A 19793-nucleotide genomic window follows, 5' to 3' on the forward strand; every position below is an offset into this window, starting at 1 on the left:
CTAAGAGTGTGCATTTTTCCGTCTGTAACTATAATGTGTGTGGACTGTAAGTCATTCTGCTAAAGGAAAACAGTACTTTCCTGTCTCTTCATCTGAAGTGCCTAGGCCTATGCCTTCCCACAGAGCTTCCACACAGGAATCTGTGGGAAGAAAAGATGGGAGGGACTTTGTTGCATTATAATACTTTAATTTGTCATTTTCTCTCCCCAAAAACCCCACCTTTTGTGTGTGTGTGTGTGTGTGTGTGTGTGTGTGTGAGAGAGAGAGAGAGAGAGAGAGAGAGAGAGAGAGAGAGAGAGAGCTTTTTAAAAGGATGTAAGTTTTGAAGATCGCCCTCATGCTTATTGAGCTTTAAACACTTGGTAACACGTCTCTTAAAATAAGAAAATAAAAAATAATTTTTCGAATATAGGGTCTGTGTAAGAAAGTAAAACTCTCCACATTTTCCAGCATGTGTTTTGGGGTAGTTAGGTTCTCATACTGTTCGAGGTTTATATACTGTAGATTGTTTAGGTCTTTAAGCCTCTGAATCTAGAGCAGCGGCTCCTGTTTTTTGGTTATATTGTCGTTTGGAAGATTCACTTACTCTATGAGGCATTCACACATTCTGATTGTATTCTTCAGTATGTTTAAATGTTTTCTCCATTTCTTGTGTTTTCTGAAAATTGATGAGTGCCTGAGCTCCACCTAATGATATTCTTAGGGAGCTTGTGGAGAAAGCTAGTATTTAACCAAGAAAGTAAATATGTCGTTATAAATTGATAAAAACTTGGGAGATAGAAGACAGTGTTAGTTTCTCTTTATCTTTGTATGGGGGAATATATGAAGCTAAAAAAATGATAACCTAAGACCAAAAAAGGTGGAGGGGACAAAAAAAGGAGACAGAGGGACAAAAATTATATAAAAGACAAAGCTACACCATGATCGGGGCTCATCCTTTTGGGTATTAGCCCACTGAGCCCCATGCTGGCATGAATAAAGTTGCTTCCTGGAAAGAAAAGCCTCAGTGTCCTGTCTCTCTGTGTGAGAATCTGCTACATTTCCTGTTCAAGAGATACAAGTTGAGATAAAATAGGATAAAGCATGAATGTGTTTTAATGTTCACAAATAGGAAATTCGCTTCATAAGCATAATTCTGGGTGAAAGAAGCTGGACGCTAAAGAATGCCTGGCCATCCCCAAGGCAGGGATTTAGTGTCCAGATAATACATTTGTATTTATCTATTGATGCCCAACAAATTTAATGGCTTAAAACTATACACATTTTGTCTCATAGTTTCTTTGAATTAGGAATCTAGATGTGATTTGGGTAGTAGGGTATCTGCTCAGGATTTTCCTTTATTGCAGTCAAGACACTGGTTGGGCTGGTTTCATGTAGCTTAACTGGGAAAGTTTGCAAAGGGAGAAATCTGTTTCTCCATGCACTCGGATCATGGGCAAAATTCATTTCCTTGCAGCCGAAGACTTTGTTGATCACTGTCTCCTAGAGACTGACTTTAGCTCTTAGAAGCTACTGCAGTTCATGGCTGGAGGTTTAGCTCAGTGGCACCGCACCTGCCTGACAAACGCAAGGTCCTCAGTTCAATCCTCAGTACCAAAACCCCTCCCCCAAAAACCAAAAAACAAAAATCAGAAGCTACTGCAGTTCTTGCCACATTGCTCCTTCATTATGCTAGCTACAGGAGAATCAGAACCTGTGTCAAAATTTGCAGTTTTAGAACTGGTTATGGTAATGCATGCCTGTGATCTCAGCACTCAGGAGGCTGAGACGGGAGGATTGCCATGAATTCAAGGCCAGCTGGGGCTACATAGTGAATTCAAGGCCAGCCTAAAATAGATAGCAGGACCCTGCCTTAAAACAGAAAACAAGCAAAAACAAACTTGTAGTTTTATTTTGGGGGCTATGAAGTGGTATTTCAGTAAAGCATACGTAAAAACTATTGCTTTTGTGTATAACCAAGAGGAAGCAGAGGTTGTAGGCTGGTGGAGAAGGTAGGAGGAGGAAGGTAGTAGAAGAAGGTTTATTTGTGAGTGGATGGTCCTCTTCCTAGGGTGCAAAGGGATTTATTTATATGAGGGAAGTGCTTCCTAGGGAAAACAGTAATCTCCATTAATTTTAGTGACCTATACCAGATTTTCCTTTAGGTGTGGGTATGTGGAGGTGTGCATTTGTACAGAGTAAGTAGTATACTAGGCCTGTGGCCTAAGCAGAAAGTGAGTTCAGAAGGAAAAGCAAAATAATTCTGTGTCTGTTTTGTGTCTGAGACAATCCATGGCATTGCTGTGTGGAGGTCTAAGTGTGATGCAAGAAGTCATTTCCAACAGCCGGCTTCTGACTTGGGGCTCTGTTGTCTGAGGCAATGCCATATTCAGTGGTGATATTTTGAGCCAGGATGGAGTCACCTGGTGTGTGAGATTGGGGTATCCTTTAGCAGGTACCCATTATAGTAAATGTGGCTTTCTAAATTGTAAACTAAACGAGTACAGGACCTGAGCCAGTAGTAGTAACACCAACAGTTAATAGAATGATGTTTAGCTGTACTTGAGAGAATTTTTTGTTTGTGTTTTTATTTTGATTTTTTGGGGGGAGGAAGCTTAGGTTATTTTAGTAGTGTGTATAACTCTGGAAGGACTCAAGGTTGATCTGGCAACTCTTTGTTTTGTGGCCTAAGTATATTTTGTGTATTGGTCAGGTGAGAGATTCCCAGACGTTTTTTTGTTTTTTTTTTTTTTAATTTGAATGAGATAGTTTTTAAGTAATGGTTCAGTAACTTAATAAATGCCAAGATGAGGGCATTTGTTGACCTGGGCTTGTAATGCTAAGATGTTTGCCTGATGTTTGGCCACATGTATTGTTTCTTGGGTCCTCCTATCTTTTACTAGGGACATCATGGCTGGAAAGCAGCTACTATTCACTATGCTTCATCACATAATCTAGAAATTCCCATGGTTGTTCATTTAGTTAATACCAGGGGGCTTTCCAGATAGTTGAGGTGCCCAGAGGAGGCATATGTTCCTCTTTCACTTTGGTATCTGGCAAGAGACTAAGGACAAGGGAGTTATTGTCTCCTGGAGGTGGAATATACCCAGGGATCCTTATTTGGGTCAGTGCTAGGGGCCTCAGTTTCATGCAACGTGTGGGGATGGTGTTTTCATGGCCCAGAGTATAGTGGACAGCAGTGCATGGGAGGTCACATATCATTTCTTTGTGTTGGGAATATTCAAAATCCTCTTTATTGGCTATTTTGAAATAGTCAACTAATTCTTGTCAATCACAATTGTCCCACTGTGCTATAGAACATTGGAAATTCAAGTGTACCCCTATGACAATCCACTTAAAAAGATTTTGCATGTGATAATAAAAAGGAGCTGGGGAAGAAGAAGGGTGCTGATCTCCTATGGCAGGGACCATCCCAAGAAGGGGTCACCCAGAGTCACCAAGCCCCTGCCATTCTTTCCCCCTTATCAGCCAGAGACAGAAATTGAAACCTAGGCATCAGGTGGCTAAAAACCTAGAACAAAAAGAAAAGTTGGGGAAGAGACTGCCACCTTGGATAGCTTGCAGCTAAATAGAAATGAAAAAGAAACTTTAAACCTGAAGTACACTGCAAATGCCAGGTTGAACCAGCATAATTGTAGCCATAAATTAGTAATTTTAATGTCAAACCCCTGATTACCAGGGGAGATAGTGCAGGACAATTGAATAGACTGTATTTACATATTAGAATATTTCATTATAACTGAAGTATATGACAAATTATATATGTAAAAATCAATTAATTAAAAGAAGTTCCATCATTTGATCTTACTGAAAAATCTAAAATTTATATGCTAAATGTATATAAATAACAAAAGATATAAAGGCTACTTGAGAGACTGAGGTAGCAGTTGGCAGGCAGCCTGAGCAACATAAGGAGACTTTGTCTCAAGGGGAAAAAAAAATGGATAAAAAGGGTACTATTTGGGTTTTTGGCCTGTACAATGTAGATTTTATCTTAACACTTGCTAATATGGCCGATTGACAAAATTTCATGAACTTCATTAATACTAAGACCCAAATTATGTATAACTTGGAATCCCATTAAATTTAAACATTGCTACTAACCCTCAACCCCCCCTACACACACACAGTGTGAGAAGGTTTACCTGATGCAAGGTGAGAACGTTGGTATGCCTCACTTTTATTGTGGGCTTGCCTGAGTTGCATAGAATCACAATACCTGTTGCCCTAAAATACTCCATATATAGTCCCTGATTCAACAAATAATAAAAGTAAATTCAATTCTTCTCATTTATTAATTGGCTTGATCTGTGGAACTCCATGTGCCCTAATGAAAATAGTTAATATGACCCAAAAACAAATTTAAGACCTTTAAAGATTAAACCTGGTTATATAAAACCTCATAAATAAAGGGATGATTATCCCTACTGGTTCTCCATTTGACAGGCCATTATTGCCTGTTGCTAAATATGACAGTAAATAAATGGTGCCTCACAATAGATTTTGGCAACCTTACTGCTGTGGTTCCACCCTTAAAGGCCCCATTGTACTCAGTAGTAGAATTAGCTTTAGTGACTGTAGTCAGTCACATCTGTTAATATTTTGTCCTTATATTGCTAACATGTTCTGTTCATTGCCTTTTTCAGTAGCCTGTCAGCCTCAGGGTGCTTCCTCCATAGAAACAGATTTCACACTTTCTAGACCCCTGGGGTATCTCACCAGCTGTACCATCACAATACAGTCTGCAAAAAAACATCCTTGCTGTGTCCACTTCTCTCAAAGGCCACAGGTATGACATAACATTACAGGCTCCATAGACATTCATTTGACACACCTGTTTTTTTTCTTCTCAGTACTGGGGATTGAACATAGAGCCTTCACGGTGAGCTACATTTGTAGCCCCTTTTTATTTTTTTATTTTTATTTATTTATTTATTTTTGGAACTGGGGATTGAACTCAGGTCCTCGTGTTTGCACAGCAGGTGGCGAAACCACTGAGCTAAATCCCTGGCCCTGTAGCCCCTTTTAAAATTTGCGACGGGTTTTGCTAATTTGCCCAGGCTTGAACTTACATCTTTCCACCTTAGTCTCCCAGAGTGCTAGGATTACAGGCCTGTGCCACCATGCCCAGCTAAGTCTTACATTATTTATTTATTTTATTTTATTTCTTAATTTATTACATTATTAAAACAATAACCTTAACCTCATTCCATAAAGGCAAAAGTCAATAACATGTCAGTGTCATATATTTTTCTGAGACCCATCAATCCTGTTGATTAATGATGTTCAGCATTTATTAATATACAGTACATGGTGGCCATTTGCATCTTTTAATTTTCTTCCCCAATACTGGAGATGGAACCCAGGGCCTTGCACATGCCAGGCAAGCACTCTACCACTGGGCTACATCTGCAGACCTTTTTTAGGTTTTTATTTTGAGACAGGGTCTTGCTAAGTGGCCCAGGCTGGGCTTGAACTTGACATCTTCTTCCTTAAGCCTCCTGAGCAGCTGGGGTTATGTATAGGCTTGTGCTACCTTATCCAGCATGTATTTTCTTTTTATAAATGTCTGCTTAAGTCTTTTGGTCATTTTGAAATCAGTTTACTAGTTTTCTTACCGCCAAGTTCCTTATATATTTTGGATATTTACTCCTTATTGGATGTATGATTTGAAAAATCAGTTGACTATAAATATGTGGATTGATTTCTGGCTTCTCAGTCCTGTTCTATTGGTCTCTTTATGTCTTTATATCAGGACCATGCACTTTTGCTTACTGTACCTTTATAGTGGATTTTCAGAGTAGATGAGGCAATGTCCTCAGCTTGTTCTTTCTCAGAAGTCCTTTGGCTATTGTAAATCTCTTATGGTTTTATATGGATTTTAGGATTTTTGAAGTATATCTTGAAAAAATGTGATTGGAATGCCATTTTTTGTATACTTGGCAAAATACTCTTAATGTTGAACAATCCTCCCTAGCCCTGCAGGTGACTTTTTTCCTAGTACTTGGGGTTGAACACAGGCCTTCACACTTGAGTTACATCCCCATTCATTCATTCAGAGTCAGCATCTTGCTATGTAGTTCAGGCTGGCCTCAAACTTCTGGGATCCTCCTGCCCCAGCCTCCTGAGTGCTGGGATCACCACCATGCTTGGTTTAATTTTGAAACATGGTCTTGCTAAATTGCCTAGGCTGGGCACCAATTTGTAATCCTGCTTTAGCTTCCTGAGTGCTGGGATTAAAAGCTTGTGACACCATGCCTGGCTAATTTTATTCTCTAGGAAAAAACAGCTTACTTTTTCACTTTTCTGGTATCCATTTCATTATTTCAGCTGTAATAAAAGAAAAAGCCCTGTGATCTTTATTATTTTCTTGCTTCTTCTAACTTTGATCTTAGTTTGTTCCTTTTCTGTTCTTTGAAGTATAACATTGAGTCATTTATTCGTAATCTATTTTTTTTTTTGGTTCCAGGGATCAAACTCGGGACCTTGCACTTACGAGGCAGGCCGTCAGAACCACTGAGCTAAATCCCTGGCCCAATCTTTCTATTTTGAAATAGTCATCTGTGGTGCCTCTCCCTTCTCTCCTCTCTACTACTGAGCTACACATTCAGGCCCTGCATTTCTTACAACTGCTTTTGCTGATCCCATATGTTTTGTTATGTTGCATTTTCACTTGTTTCAAGATATTTCCTAATTTCTCTTTTTTTTTTTTTATAGCTCTTGGTTGTTTAGGAATGTGTTGTTTACTTTCCCCTTGGCTGTCAATTTTCCTTCTTTTGCTTAGTTTCATAGCATTGTAGGCAATACAGATACTTGATGATCTTACTTTTCTTTTTGTTCCCCTGCAGTGGGGATTGAAGCCAGGACCTTACACGTCCTTGGCAAGCACTCTACCATTGGACTACATTCCCAGCACAAGGAATCTCTCTTTTTTTTGAGTCAGAATCTTACTTTGTTGGCCAGGTTGAAACTTATGATCTTCTCGCCTCAGTCTCCCAAGTAGCTGGGATTACAGCCATGCAACACTTTATACTGTACATCCTTTAATAAATTATGATACTGTTTGTTAGTTTTAGATATTATCTTTTAAACTGCATATACAGATATAAGTGATTTATATATCACCGTTATAGTGTTAGAGTATTTTGAATTTAATTGTGTATTTATTTTACAGCGTTTTATACATTCACATAATTTTGTATTACTAATTAATAACCTTTCAGTTTAAAGAAACCCCTTTTGCTTTTCTTGTAAGGCAGCTTAGGTAGTGATGAAATCTTTGTGCTTTAGTTTTTCTTGAAAAGTCTTTATCCTTCATTTCTGAAGGACTGCTTTGCTAGCTTTGTTATTCTTGGTTGTCAGTTATTTTTATTTTAGCCTTAAAATCATCCCACACTTTCCTGGCCTGTGAGATCTCTGATAAGAAACTAGCTCATAGCTTTCTTGGCTCTCCTTTTTTCTCATGTTGCTTTCTCATCTTCTTTGCCTTTGGTTTTTGCCCATGTGATATGTTCAGGTATTAATCTTGTTTTAATTGAATCTGATTTGAAAACCTTGCCTTTCCTGTACATGGATATTTATGTCTTTTCTGAAATGTGGAAAATTTTCTGTTGCTGCTGCTTTTTAAATTTTTATTTATTTTTTATTTTTCTGGTATGGGGGATCGAACTCAGGACCTTGGGCTTGAGAGTCAGGCAAGGTGCCACTGAGCTCAATCCCTGGCATGTTGCTGCTTTAAACAAGTGGTGTGATCAGATGATATGGTGTTTAAATTTTTAAAATTTCATTACAGTAAAAGACAAATTGCTATTAATCCCCTAAAAATATTCCTTCTCACTTCAAACATACATATCCCATCATGCTTACCACCTTCTGAAGCAGTTCTGGAAGTCCTCTGGAATTGTCTTCATGGCTGCCTCAATGTCTCAAATTGATTCAGACTGTCTATGGCATTTTCTTCAAATAAAAACATGACGGTGTATCCTTTTTTTTTTTTTTGCACTTTATTAAATTCTTTTATTGGTACATTGTAGGTATACAACACAATTACATTTCTCATTCGGAATTGTACCTTTACATAATGCATCTTGGTTCTTATTTTTTCCCCATTCCTAGCCCTCCCTTCACCCCCTCCACCCTTCCCTATTTACAAAGACTTTATTTCCATTTTTTCCATTTCTCATCATTTTTCCTTTCCCTTCTTTCCTTTCCCCTGCCCCTCCCACTACCCCTACCCCTTTGGACCTTTTCTTCCTATTTTACATTATCGATTATTCATTCTAATCTTTGGCACATTTTAGATAGACAATATAATGACATTCATCATTGGAAATTTGCACCTTTACATAGTCTCTCTTGGTTCTTATTTTTCACCCTCGCCCAGCCCTCCCTTCAACTCCTCCATTCCTCCCTATTTACAAAGATTTTGTTCCTATTTTTCCATTTTCTCATATTAATCCCATTCCCTTCTATCCTTTCCCCTAGCCCTCCCACTTCCTTCCCCTTTCCCCCTTTTCTTCCTATTTCACATTACCAATTATACATTTTAGTCCTTATTTGCACTTTCAGTTTCTCACACCAGAGAAACTATTCAGTATTTATACATGTGTATCCTATTTATTTCACTTAAGAGTATCACCTCAATGTGCATCCACTTAGCTATAAATGTCTCTAATTTCTCATTTTTTATGGCTGAGTAGTACTCCATTTTATAAAAAAACCACATTTTCTTTATCCAGTCTCCAGTTGATGGGCATTTGGGTTGTTTCCAAGTTTTAGCTATCACAAACTGTGCTGCTATGAACATGGGTGCACATATATGGCTGTGGTATGATTCTTTTAAATCTTTGGGGAAGATCGCCAGCAGTGGAATAGTGGGGTCAAATGGGACTTCCAGTCCTAGTTCTTTGAGGTATCTCCATACTGATTTCCACAGTGCTTGCACCAGTCTACACTCCCACCAGCAGTGGAGCAGGGTTCCTCTTTCCCCACAGCCCCACCAGCATTTGTTATTGGTTGATTTCATGATAGCAGCCATTCTTTCTGGAGTGAAGTGGAATCTCAGTGTTGTTTTCATTTACATCTCTCGAATGACCAGGGATGTTGAACATTTTTTCATGTATTTATTTGCTATTTCTACTTCTTTGTGTGAGAAATGTCTGTTCATTTCAGATGCCCATTTTTGGAATGGGTCTTTAAATTTGGGAGGTCTGATCTTTTTAAGCTCTTTATAGATTCAAGATAGTAGACCTTTGTCTGAGGAAGAGCAGGTGAAGATTTTTTCCCACATTGTGGGTTTTCTCTTCACACTGCTGGTGGTTTCTCTTGCTGTGCAGAAGCTTTTTAATAAGAAGAGATCTCATTGGTTGATTGTTTGTGCTAGTTCACAGGCAACTCAGGTTTTGTTCATAAAATCTTTTCCTACACCAATGTCTTCAAGGATTCTACCTAACCTCTGTTCCAACTGGTTCAGAGTTTCTATTTTAATATTTAGATCTTTAATCCATTTTGATTTTAGTTTAGTGCATGGTGAGAGATATAGGTCTAGTTTTAATCTTTGGCAAGTTGAAAGCCAATTTTTCCAGCACCATTTATTAAAGAGGCTATCTTTCCTCCAGTGAGGGTGTTTGGGTCCTTTATCGAAGATGAGATGGCTGAGTGTGTCTGGGATTGTTTCTGCATCTTCTAATCTGTTCCACTGGTCCTCAGATCTGTTTGTTTGCCAGTACCATGCTGTTTTTATCACAGTAGCTTTGTAGTATAGTTGCAGGTTGGAGATTGTGATACCCCCTGCCATGTCTCTGTTACCTAGAATTGCTTTTGCTATTCTGGGTCTCTTCTTGTTCCAAATGAATTTTTGGATTGTTTTCTCGGGGTCTATGAAGTATGCTGCTGGTATCTCAATTGGAATTGCATTACATCTATATAGCAGTTTTGGAAATGTGGCCATTTTCACTATATGAATCCTTCCTACCCAGGAGCAGGGGATGTCTGTCCATTTTCTGATATGATCTTCAATCTCTCTTTTCAGAATGCCATAGTTTTCAGAGAAGAGGTCTTTGGTTTCTTTCATTAGGTTGATTCCTAGGTATTTCAGTTTTTTGGATGCTATTGTGAAAGGAATTATTTGCCCTATTTCTCTCTCAGTGAGTCTGTCATTTGAGTAGAGGAAAGCTATTGATTTTTGTGTGTTGACCTTGTAACCAGCTACTTGACTGAATTTGGTTATTAAGTCTAAAAGACTTTTGGTGGAGTTCTTGGGGTCTTCTATATAGATTATCATGTCATCTGCAAATAATGACAATTTGACTTCTTCATTTCCTATCTTTATTCCTTTTCTTTCTTTCTCTTGTCTAATTGCCATGGTTAATGTTTCGAGAACTATATTGAACAAGAGTGGTGATAGTGGACATCCTTGTCTTGTTCCTGATTTTAGTGTGAAGGATTTCAGTTTTTGACCATTTTAGTATGATATTGGCTGTTGGTTTTTCATAGATGGCTTCTATCAGTTTGAGGTAGAGACCATCTCTTCCAATTTTTTGTAGGGTTTTTATCATAAATGCATGTTGGATTTTGTCAAATGCTTTTTCTGCGTCTATGAGATAATCATATGTTTTTTGTCCTTGGCTCTATTGATATAGTGTATTACATTGATTGATTTGCATATATTGAACCATCCCTGTATCCCTGGGATGAATCCCACTTAATCAGGGTATATGATCTTCTTGATTGTCTTCTGCATTCTGTTTGCCATTACCTTATTAAGGATTTTTGCATCTGTGTTCATTAGTGAGATTGGCCTATAGTTCTGCTTTTCAGTTGGGTCTTTCTCTGCTTTGGGGATCAAGGTGATGCTTGCTTCCAGAAATGAATTTGGGGGTATTGCTTCCCTTTCAATTTCATTGAAGAGGTTAAACAGTAGTGGCAGCAGTTCCTCTCTAAATGTCTTGTAGAATTCAGCAGTGAAGCCATCAGGGCCTGGGCTTTTCTTTGTTGATAAGTTTTTAATTACCTTTTCAATTTCATTGGTTGATATTGGGTTGTTTAGAAATTTTAGGTCTTCTTCGTTCAACTTTAGTAGTTCACATGTATCTAGGAATCTGTCCATTTCTTCTGTGTTGTCCATCTTATTGGCATATAGGTTCTGGAAGTAGGTATTGATGATCCTCTGTATTTCTGCTGGGTCTGTTGTAATTTCACCGTTTTCATTCCTAATTGCATGGATTTGGGCCTTTTCTTTCCTTTTTCTGACAAGGTTGGCTAAAGGTTTGTCAATTTTGTTGATTCTTTCGAAGAACCAACTCTTGGCTTCATTGATTTTTTGTATCGTTCTCTTAGTCTCCATTGCATTGATTTCTCCTCTGATCTTTATAATTTCCTCCCTTGTATGAGCTCTGGGGTTGTTCTGTTCTTCTTTTTCTAGAAGCTTGAGGTTCAGCATCAGGTTGTTTAATTGGGCTCATTCTGTGTTCCTAATATGCATCTTCACTGCTATGAATTTCCCTCGTAAGACTGCTTTCATTGTGTCCCATAGATTCTGATATGTTGTATTGTCATTGTCATTTAATTGAAGGAACTGTCTGATTTCTTCTTTAATTTTCTCTGTGACCCATTGGTTATTCAGAAGTGTGTTGTTCAATTTCCACGTGTTTATGAAATTTTTCCTGTTTCTTTTGCTATTGATCTCCAGTTTCATCGCACTATGGTCTGATAATATACAGGGGATAACTTCAATTCCTTTGCACTTACTTAAACATGTTCTGTGTGTGAGTATGTGATCTATTTTGGAGAATGACCCATGTGCAGCTGAGAAGAATGTGTATTCTGATTTTGTGGGGTGGAAGACTCTGTAAACCTCTGTTAAGTTCATTTGTTCAAGAGTTCGATTGAGTTCTAGTATTTTATTACTTATTTTTTGTCTAGTTGATCTATCTATTTGTGACATTGGGGTGTTGAGGTCCCCCACTACAATTGTATTAGTGCATATATGACTTTTCATGTCCGTTAGTATTTGTTTTATATAGTTGGGTGCACTAGTGTTTGGTGCATAGATATTTATGATTGTCATCTCTTCCTCTTGGATTGTTCCCTTTACAAGGATGTAGTGTCCTTCTTCATCTGTCTTAATCAGTGTTGGTTTGAAATCTACTTGATCTGCAAAGAGAATAGCTACTCCTGCTTTTTTTTCTTTCTCCTGTCGCATGGAGAATTGTTTTCCACCCTTTAACTTTCAGTCTATGAGTTTCCTTTTGAATTAAGTGTGTTTCTTGTATTCAGCATATTGTTGGATTTTGCTTCTTGACCCATTCTGCCAGTCTGTTTCTTTTGATTGGTGAATTGAGACCATTAACATTGATGGTTATAACTGAAACATATTGACTTGTCATTGCCATGACTTTTTCTTTTTGTTGGGTTCTCCCCCTTTACATTTAATTTCTTGTCATGCCAGATGGGTTCATTCTGCTTTCCTTCTGGGGTTGTGATCCTCAGTGTCTCTTCCTAGGATATTGTGTGAAATTTTTTGGAGTGCTGATTTGGTATTCACGAAGTTCCTAAGGTGCTCTTTGTCATGAAAGTATCTTATTTCTCCATCCATTTTGAAAGATAGTTTTGCAGGGTACATCAGTCTGGGTTGGAGGCTGTTTTCTTTTAGGGCTTGGAATATGTCACTCCAAGGTCTTCTTGCCTTGTTGGTTTGTGTTGAGAAGTCTGCTGTGATTCTGATGGGCTTTCCTTTGTATGTGATTTGTTTCTTTTCTCTGACTGCTTGGAGAACTTTGTTCTTCTGTTGTGTTTCTGGAATCTTAACAATTATATGCCTATGTGTAGATTTGTTTTGATCAAGGCTATTTGGAGTCCTATATGCCTCACTTATCTGTATGTCAAGCTCTTTTCCCCTGCTTGGGAAGTTTTCTGCCATTATTTCTGTGAAGAGATTTTTTATGTCATCTCCACTCTCTCCTTTTTCTTCATTGAGCCCAATCAGTCTTATGTTACTCTTCTTAGCATCATCTAGCAGCTGCTGGATTGATTTCTCATGTTCCCTTATAATTTTGAAGCAATTTTTCTTTTCCTGGTCAGTAATTGTAATCTTATCTTCTATATCTGAAATTCTGTCCTCACATTGGCTCATTCTGCTGTGTAGACTTTCAATGGAGTTTTTCATGTCCAGGAAATCTATTTGCATCTGTTTTATGGATTCCATTTGTTTCTTATGTTGGGATTCCATCCTGTTCCTCAGCTCCTCTCTAGATTTATTAATCATGTCTTGCACTAGGGGCACAATTTCTCCTGTTATCTGAGAAATTATTTCTGATTTCATTTTTTCCAGATCCCCTTTTGTTGCCAGTTCAGTGGGTCCAGGTGGTTGAGTACCAGAGTGTTCCATCTCATTTCCCTTTGGGGTTGCTGTAGGTGATCTGGAAGTCTGGTTTTGAGACTTATTTATGTGTTTTCTCCTTTCGACTGGGGGGCGGGGAGCTGTTAGTGCCTGCACGGATTACCTCCTCTGAGCTGGGAGAGGTGGGCCAGGGGCCGGGAGCAGCGGTAGGGATGGTGGCCGGGAAGCCCCTTCCTCTGGTCCAGGAGCAGTAGGATGGCAGCTCAGAAGCCCCTACCTCTGGGCCGGGAGCCGTGGGTGGGATGGTGGCCAGGAAGCCTCCTCCTCTGGGCCAGAAACGGCGGGACAGGAGGTGGCCCAAAAGCCCTTTCCTGTGGGCTGGGAGCAGCGGGAGGGATGGTGGCGGGGAAGCCCCTTCCTCTGCACCAGAAGTAATGGGATGTTGGCCCAGAAGCCCCTACCTCTGTGCCAGGAGCAGCGGGACTCAGTACCGTGGTCTGGTGGTCTCGTGTCCTCTGCGTCCCTGCAGTGTGGAACCAGTTGGCCGCACAGAGGAGCGGGGTGTGTGTGTTTGTGTGTGTGTGTGGGGGGGGTTGTCCAGTGGATTGTTGCCAGGGCGCGGGCTGATTCGGCATGTTCCGCTGCACTCAGGACCTCAGCAGGGTGTCCGCAGACCTGCTTGTCTGAAGCGGGCTGATTCTGCGTGTTCCGCGTGACCGTAATGGTGGATCCTTATCCACCTACTCACCAGATCTTGTGCCATGCAACTTCTGGCTCTTCCTCAAATTCAAAATGACCATGAAAGGGAAATGTTTTGAAGTGTTGCTGGCTCTGTACGTTTACTAGGAACAAAAGGCAGAGCTCAGAACAGGCGTTTCAGTGTTTCTAAACAGGGGCTGTGTTGAGGCTTATCAGTGCTTGAACTGTATTATGACTTCTTTGTAAAACATGATATTCTGGTTCTAGTGCTTTGTGTTAAAAGTAAATATCACATTTTAAGTGAACTAGATTCCAAATTTCCGGAATCTTCTACACGGTGGCATGTTGGGGAGTACCATCTACCACAGAAGGTTAGATTTTCAGGACTAAGTTACAATCAAGTCCTAGTTCATCTTAACTAGATGATACTGGAAAAGTCACTTGTCTTTTTTGAATTTAGGCTTTTAGGCTTTAAATAGTGATAATGTCAGCCCTTTGAGGCTTGTAGGATAATATATTTCCTCATGAAAATTATAACATGCAGGAGTCCTTAGTAAGTGGCAGTTGATGTAGCTACTGCTCATGTTATGGAGGACATGATTTTTTTTTTTTTTAAACTGGGAATCAAACTTGGGACCTTGCGCTTGTGAGGCAGGTGGCAGAACCACTGAGCTAAATCCCTGAGAGAGTACTTGATTTTTTAGTGACTTTTTACACGTATCACCAGCAGAGAGAGAGAGAGAGAGAGAGAGAGAGAGAGAGAGAGAGAAGGAGAGAGGAAATGTACTGCTTGATGATTAGTAAGTAATGCTTATTAATGAATGATCAATGTCTACAGGAATGCAAATAACCTCATATAGAGAGGATCAGAGATAGCCACTGTCCACTTGGCTGCCTATGCTGTCCTGACGTGTCACAGAAGAGTGTTCAGTCATGTTTCCCTGTCAGTCTTACAGGATGGAAGTCATTGATTTGTCCCATGGTAAGTCCTGCTAATGCTGTTTTTTAGAAGATCTGTTTTAGATTCCCCTGCATAGTATACATCCAGTGGCCTGGGCCAGAATAATCCTGTTGCTAGCTCATTTCAGGAATGCTGACATGGGCAAGAGAGTGCTTTGGTTATAGGTGCTAATTGTTTCATTCACAAGGTCTGTTGCCTTGAATGGTTCGAAAGTCAAGTTCTTTACCTGTGCTTTTCCCTGGCCAGCATGGCTTACCACCCCTCTTTCTGGCTCTAGGTGAGGTAGATTACTCTGGCATTGTATGGCAATAGTGCTACGTGTGTGTTTTTCTAAGTGTGTTAGCTTATATGGGACTTTTAAACTGAATAGAATGACTTCGAGGCATGTGAATATGGGAAATGTGGTCAGCTCTGGATTTTCATGCCTTCTTTTTTTCCTACTAGCTTTATTTTCTAGTGGCCCAGTCTGTTTTCACGAAGAACAGAAAAAAGCAGAAAGCATGGTGGCTGACTGTTTTCCAAGTTATAAGGTATGACAAGAGTCCAAATGGCATAGTAGCATCTGTAGCAGTTCACAGCCATGGCACAGCACAAAGGATCAGAGATTACTTGGAGTCCATGTGTAGTTTAACTTCTAAGAGGGCACAGAGGGCCTACTGCCTTGACTAAGACTCCTCAGCATGAGAGAGTCTCAGGAGAAAGGACTGCCCTGATCTGAAGCTTCTATGGCTTTTTATTGATAGGACCAGGAAGCAAAGATAAAGGACAAAAGAAGGACACCTGTGTAGGAATTCATGTAGAGGACAGGGGAAAGAGGGTAATGACAGGGTGATCTGCTACATGACTGATCTTAGGGCTAATCTAAGTAATAAATTGGAGTATAGGGAAGACCAGGGCCAGGGCAGTCATTCCTCAAGGCAGTGTGGGTTTTTTTTTGGTACTGGGGATTGAACTCAGGACCTTGAGCTTGTGAGGCAGGTGGTGGACCCACAGAGCTAAATCCCCGGCCCCAAGGCAATGTGTTTTGATCCTACATGGACTTGTGGCCCTGCCACCAGTTATCTTTTCCTCTTTGACCAACCATTCTAGGAAGTTTTGGGCTTGTGGCCCCAAAAGTTGCTTATCTCTGCATATCCATCTCATACAGACCTCTGGCCAGTGCCCCCACAAGCATGCATCAAAGAGCTGATTCCCCCAGTTATATTTCCCCAGGAGTGAATCTTATAATTGTGAATGATTATCCTGAAAATCATTCCAGCACTTCAGTAATTACTAATTAATCTTGACTACATGTCCTTGATTTTGCTGAATGGGCTGATGATAAGGAAAATGAAAATGTCCTTTTCTCACAGACTTTATTTGTTCATCACCAATTATCAAATATGTGCATTTTTCTCAAGAGTGTACTTTAATAGAGGGAGTTAAGGAGCTCTCAGTCTAGTAGTGGTGAGATAAATTCATGTTTGAGATGTTCCATGTATAACCATGAGTGGAGAAGATGGATAGTGAGTATGGATATAGAGATGTGTCTCTAGGGCAGTGGTAGCAAACCTATGGCACGTGTGCCAAAGCAGACTGTTTGTGTCATTGAAAGCTCTAAAAGATTCACCATCACTGCTCTATGGCCACTGTTCAGTGAGGTAAACAATAGAAGCATTTCCAACTTGTTTTTATTTTTTAATGGTACTAGGAATTAAACCCAGGGCCTTTGCATTGAGCTACATCTACAATCCTTTCTTTATTTTCTTTTTTTATTTTGAGACTGTATCTTGCTAAGTTGCTCAGGCTGGGCTCAAACCTCCTGCCTCAGTTTCCCAGAGTGCTGAGATTACAGATGTGTGCCAGCACATTTGGCTCTCCCTTATAGGCAGTGGGTTCCCTGTCCTTATTCTCCATGAACATTGGAGATGTTACTTGGCTTAAAATAGTATGTGTGTGATGATTTAGGGCTCGCTGACCTTTGAGGATGTGGCTGTGGACTTCACTCCGGAGGAGTGGGCTTTACTGAACCCAATTGAGAGAAACTTATACAGAAAGGTGATGTTGGAGAACTACCAGAACCTGGTCTCAGTAGGTAAGACTGCTGTCATTCCTTGTAGCCTCTCTTGGAACAGGAATATGTATTTACTGTGATTTAAGATGGGTGCTGTCAACTCAGCACAGTGGACAGTAACAGAGGCATACTCCCTGCCCTAATATGTTATAGTTTGTGGTAGTGGTTCTCAAATATGGTTTTAGGGTCAGTAGTCTCACTGTTGGTTTCTTAACAAATACATTTGTAGTTTCTACCTTTGACATACTGAATTAGAAATAGAAACTCTTTAGTTAGGGCCTTGTCATCTGTGTTTAACCTTCCTGCCACATAAATTTGATGCATTAAAATATTTAAGAATTATTGATGTGCCAGATGTGTCACACACCTGTAATCCTAGCACTTGGGAGGCTGAGGCAGGAGGATTGTTACCAGTTCACAGCCAGCCTGTGCTACATAGTGAGTTAAAGGCCAGCCTGAACCTATATAGTGAGACCCTGTCTCAAAAAAAACAAAACAAGAATTATTGGTGAGCCAGGTGCCAGGTGTGATGGTATGCACCTGTAACCTGAGGTACTTGAGAGCCTGAACCAGGAGGAGCTCGAGTTTGAGGCCTTCCTGGCAACTTGGCAAGACCCTATCTCAAAAATAAAAAGGCTGGGTGTTTGACTCAGTGATCCTTGGGTTGAACCCCATAGCCATAAAAAGAAAAAGAGGAAAAACAAAAAACAATTACTGGTGTTTTTTCCCCCATGATAACAAAGTTCTCAGCCAGGGATGGTGGTACAGGCCTATAATCCCAGCTCTCTGGGAGGCTGAGACAGGAGGATCACAAGTTTAAGTCCTACTTTTATTCTATAATAATGTTATGTTTACTAATATATTTAATTTTTAGGATGTTATTCTAAATTTTGACCCCTTATGCCATGATTGTCAAGTATCATTTCATTTATTATTATAATTATTACTTTTTTTTTTTTTCCTGTGCTGGGGATTTCTCTGCCTGGGCAGCTTAGTGACTTAACCAGACCCTGTTGTCAAGGTTTTAAAAAATCAGGAACTTGAGCTGGGGATCTAGCTCGGTGGTCCGCCACCTGCCTCGCAAGCACAAGGACCAGAGTTTGATCCCCGGTACAAAAAAAAAAAAAAAAAAATTAGTGACTGGAGATGTAGCTCAGTGCAAAGACCCTGGGGTCAATCTCTAGTACTAACAAAACAAAACAAAGCAGAACTCCTATTTCACTTTATTTTCTATTTGATTCATATTTAGTGTTTTGTAAGTGCCTACACAATCATCACTTTAGTTTTTGAGTGTCAGAGGTCAGTGCCTTTCAGATACATAGTGAGGAGATATTTGCATATTGAGGTCATTAGCAGTCATTTCATTGTCATTAGAACTGTAGTTCCTAAATCATGGGAAGGTTTATTATTTCGTGTGTAAGCCACTTCCGTGAATGCATCTTTCCTCTTGGGTAGGATGTCAGCTCATCAAACCCAGCCTGATCTCTTGTTTGGAGGCAGAAGAAGAGTTAAGGACAGTGGAAAGAGGTGTTCTTCAAGGTATGTATTGTTTAAAACATCTCTGGACACTGAGAAGTTTAAGATGATTGGGGTATAATGAGGAACCTTTATTGTGGAGTGAGTACCCTTTGAGTCAGAAGGCTGGGCCATTAGGCTCAGAAATTTTGGGATATTGTCACATCCCAGTACTCCATTACTTTCCATCTCTCCAGTCTTTCTTACAATCACAACCATTTGTTCTTTTCTTCTTTGAGTTCATGATTTTCATGTATGCTGTTTTTCCAGATCTTTCCTGCTTTCCTTCTATGATAGTACTGTTTCTCTTTGCTAGAACATTTAGTTTTTAGAATAAGATATTAATTTCTAAATTCTGACCCCTTGACCTTAGGATTGTCAAATTTCATTTATTATTATAAGTATTTCTTTTTCTGTACTGGGGATTGAATCCAGGACCTTGCACATGTTAACACAGAGCCACATCCCAAACTCTTCAAACTTTAGATATAACCAAACTGCTGAAGTATATCATGACTTTATCTTTTAGCATATTTAGTATGGAAAAAATATAAATCAGCTGTATTATTTTTAACTTTTCTAGCCTACTGTTTCATTGTGGAAACACATTTTGTTTTTTATAATTTATTTCAGAATGGGCACTGCGACTTCACACCAAAGAGACAGCACTTCAACGGGATATTTTTTGGTTAAAAACATCAAAAGAGATACAACCGGTAAGACTCACAAGAGATACTTCTAATTTTTCACATTCAGAGAGGATTGGGGGTTTTATGATAGAAATAAGAGACATTTGAGAGAAATACCCTTCACCCTCAGGGAGCAGTGTCTCTGAGAAGATACCCCAAACCTGATGTGAAATGTTAGAGCTCCTTCAGGGGCACATTACCCTTGTATAGTAACTAGACATTGAGTTTTTAAAATCATCTCATGAAGGCCGGGGATTTAGCTCAGTGGTTTAGTCACCTGCTGCGCAAGTGCAAGGACCCGAGTTCGATCCCTGGTTCCAAAAAAAAAAAAAAAACTCATGAAAATCTGCTAGAACCCTTTTGAAATTAGAGAAGATGACATAGGATCCTACTGTTGGATTCCTTCATTCTTATTGAATAAAATTCAGAGGGTAGGAACATTATGCATGTAATGAAAATAGCAGAAGTCATAATCATCATCATGATTATGGAATCTAAGTTTGAAAAAATAATTTCTTTGGGGAAAATTTTTTTTTT

At 39.5% G+C, this 19793-nt stretch overlaps 1 protein-coding gene across 7 annotated transcripts in view; it reads left to right on the forward strand.

Annotated features, from left to right (window-relative positions):
- Positions 1–19793, forward strand: part of LOC101725999 (uncharacterized) — a 35415-nt gene that overhangs the window by 8977 nt on the left and 6645 nt on the right. For all 7 annotated transcript variants that reach the window (XM_087201786.1, XM_087201785.1, XM_021245214.2 and 4 more), the window contains 5 exons: positions 14877–15020; positions 15444–15529; positions 16947–17073; positions 18508–18591; positions 19201–19283. In XM_087201786.1, coding sequence (XP_087057912.1) covers positions 14972–15020; positions 15444–15529; positions 16947–17073; positions 18508–18591; positions 19201–19283 — 429 coding nt within the window. In that variant the 5' untranslated portion in view covers positions 14877–14971. The remainder of the gene's footprint in view (positions 1–14876; positions 15021–15443; positions 15530–16946; positions 17074–18507; positions 18592–19200; positions 19284–19793) is intronic.

The sequence above is a fragment of the Heterocephalus glaber genome, unplaced genomic scaffold (genome assembly GCF_053883595.1).
Source record: "Heterocephalus glaber isolate CG9 unplaced genomic scaffold, H.glaber_assembly_v1.0 deba00001761, whole genome shotgun sequence".
NCBI classification, from domain to species: domain Eukaryota; kingdom Metazoa; phylum Chordata; class Mammalia; order Rodentia; family Bathyergidae; genus Heterocephalus; species Heterocephalus glaber.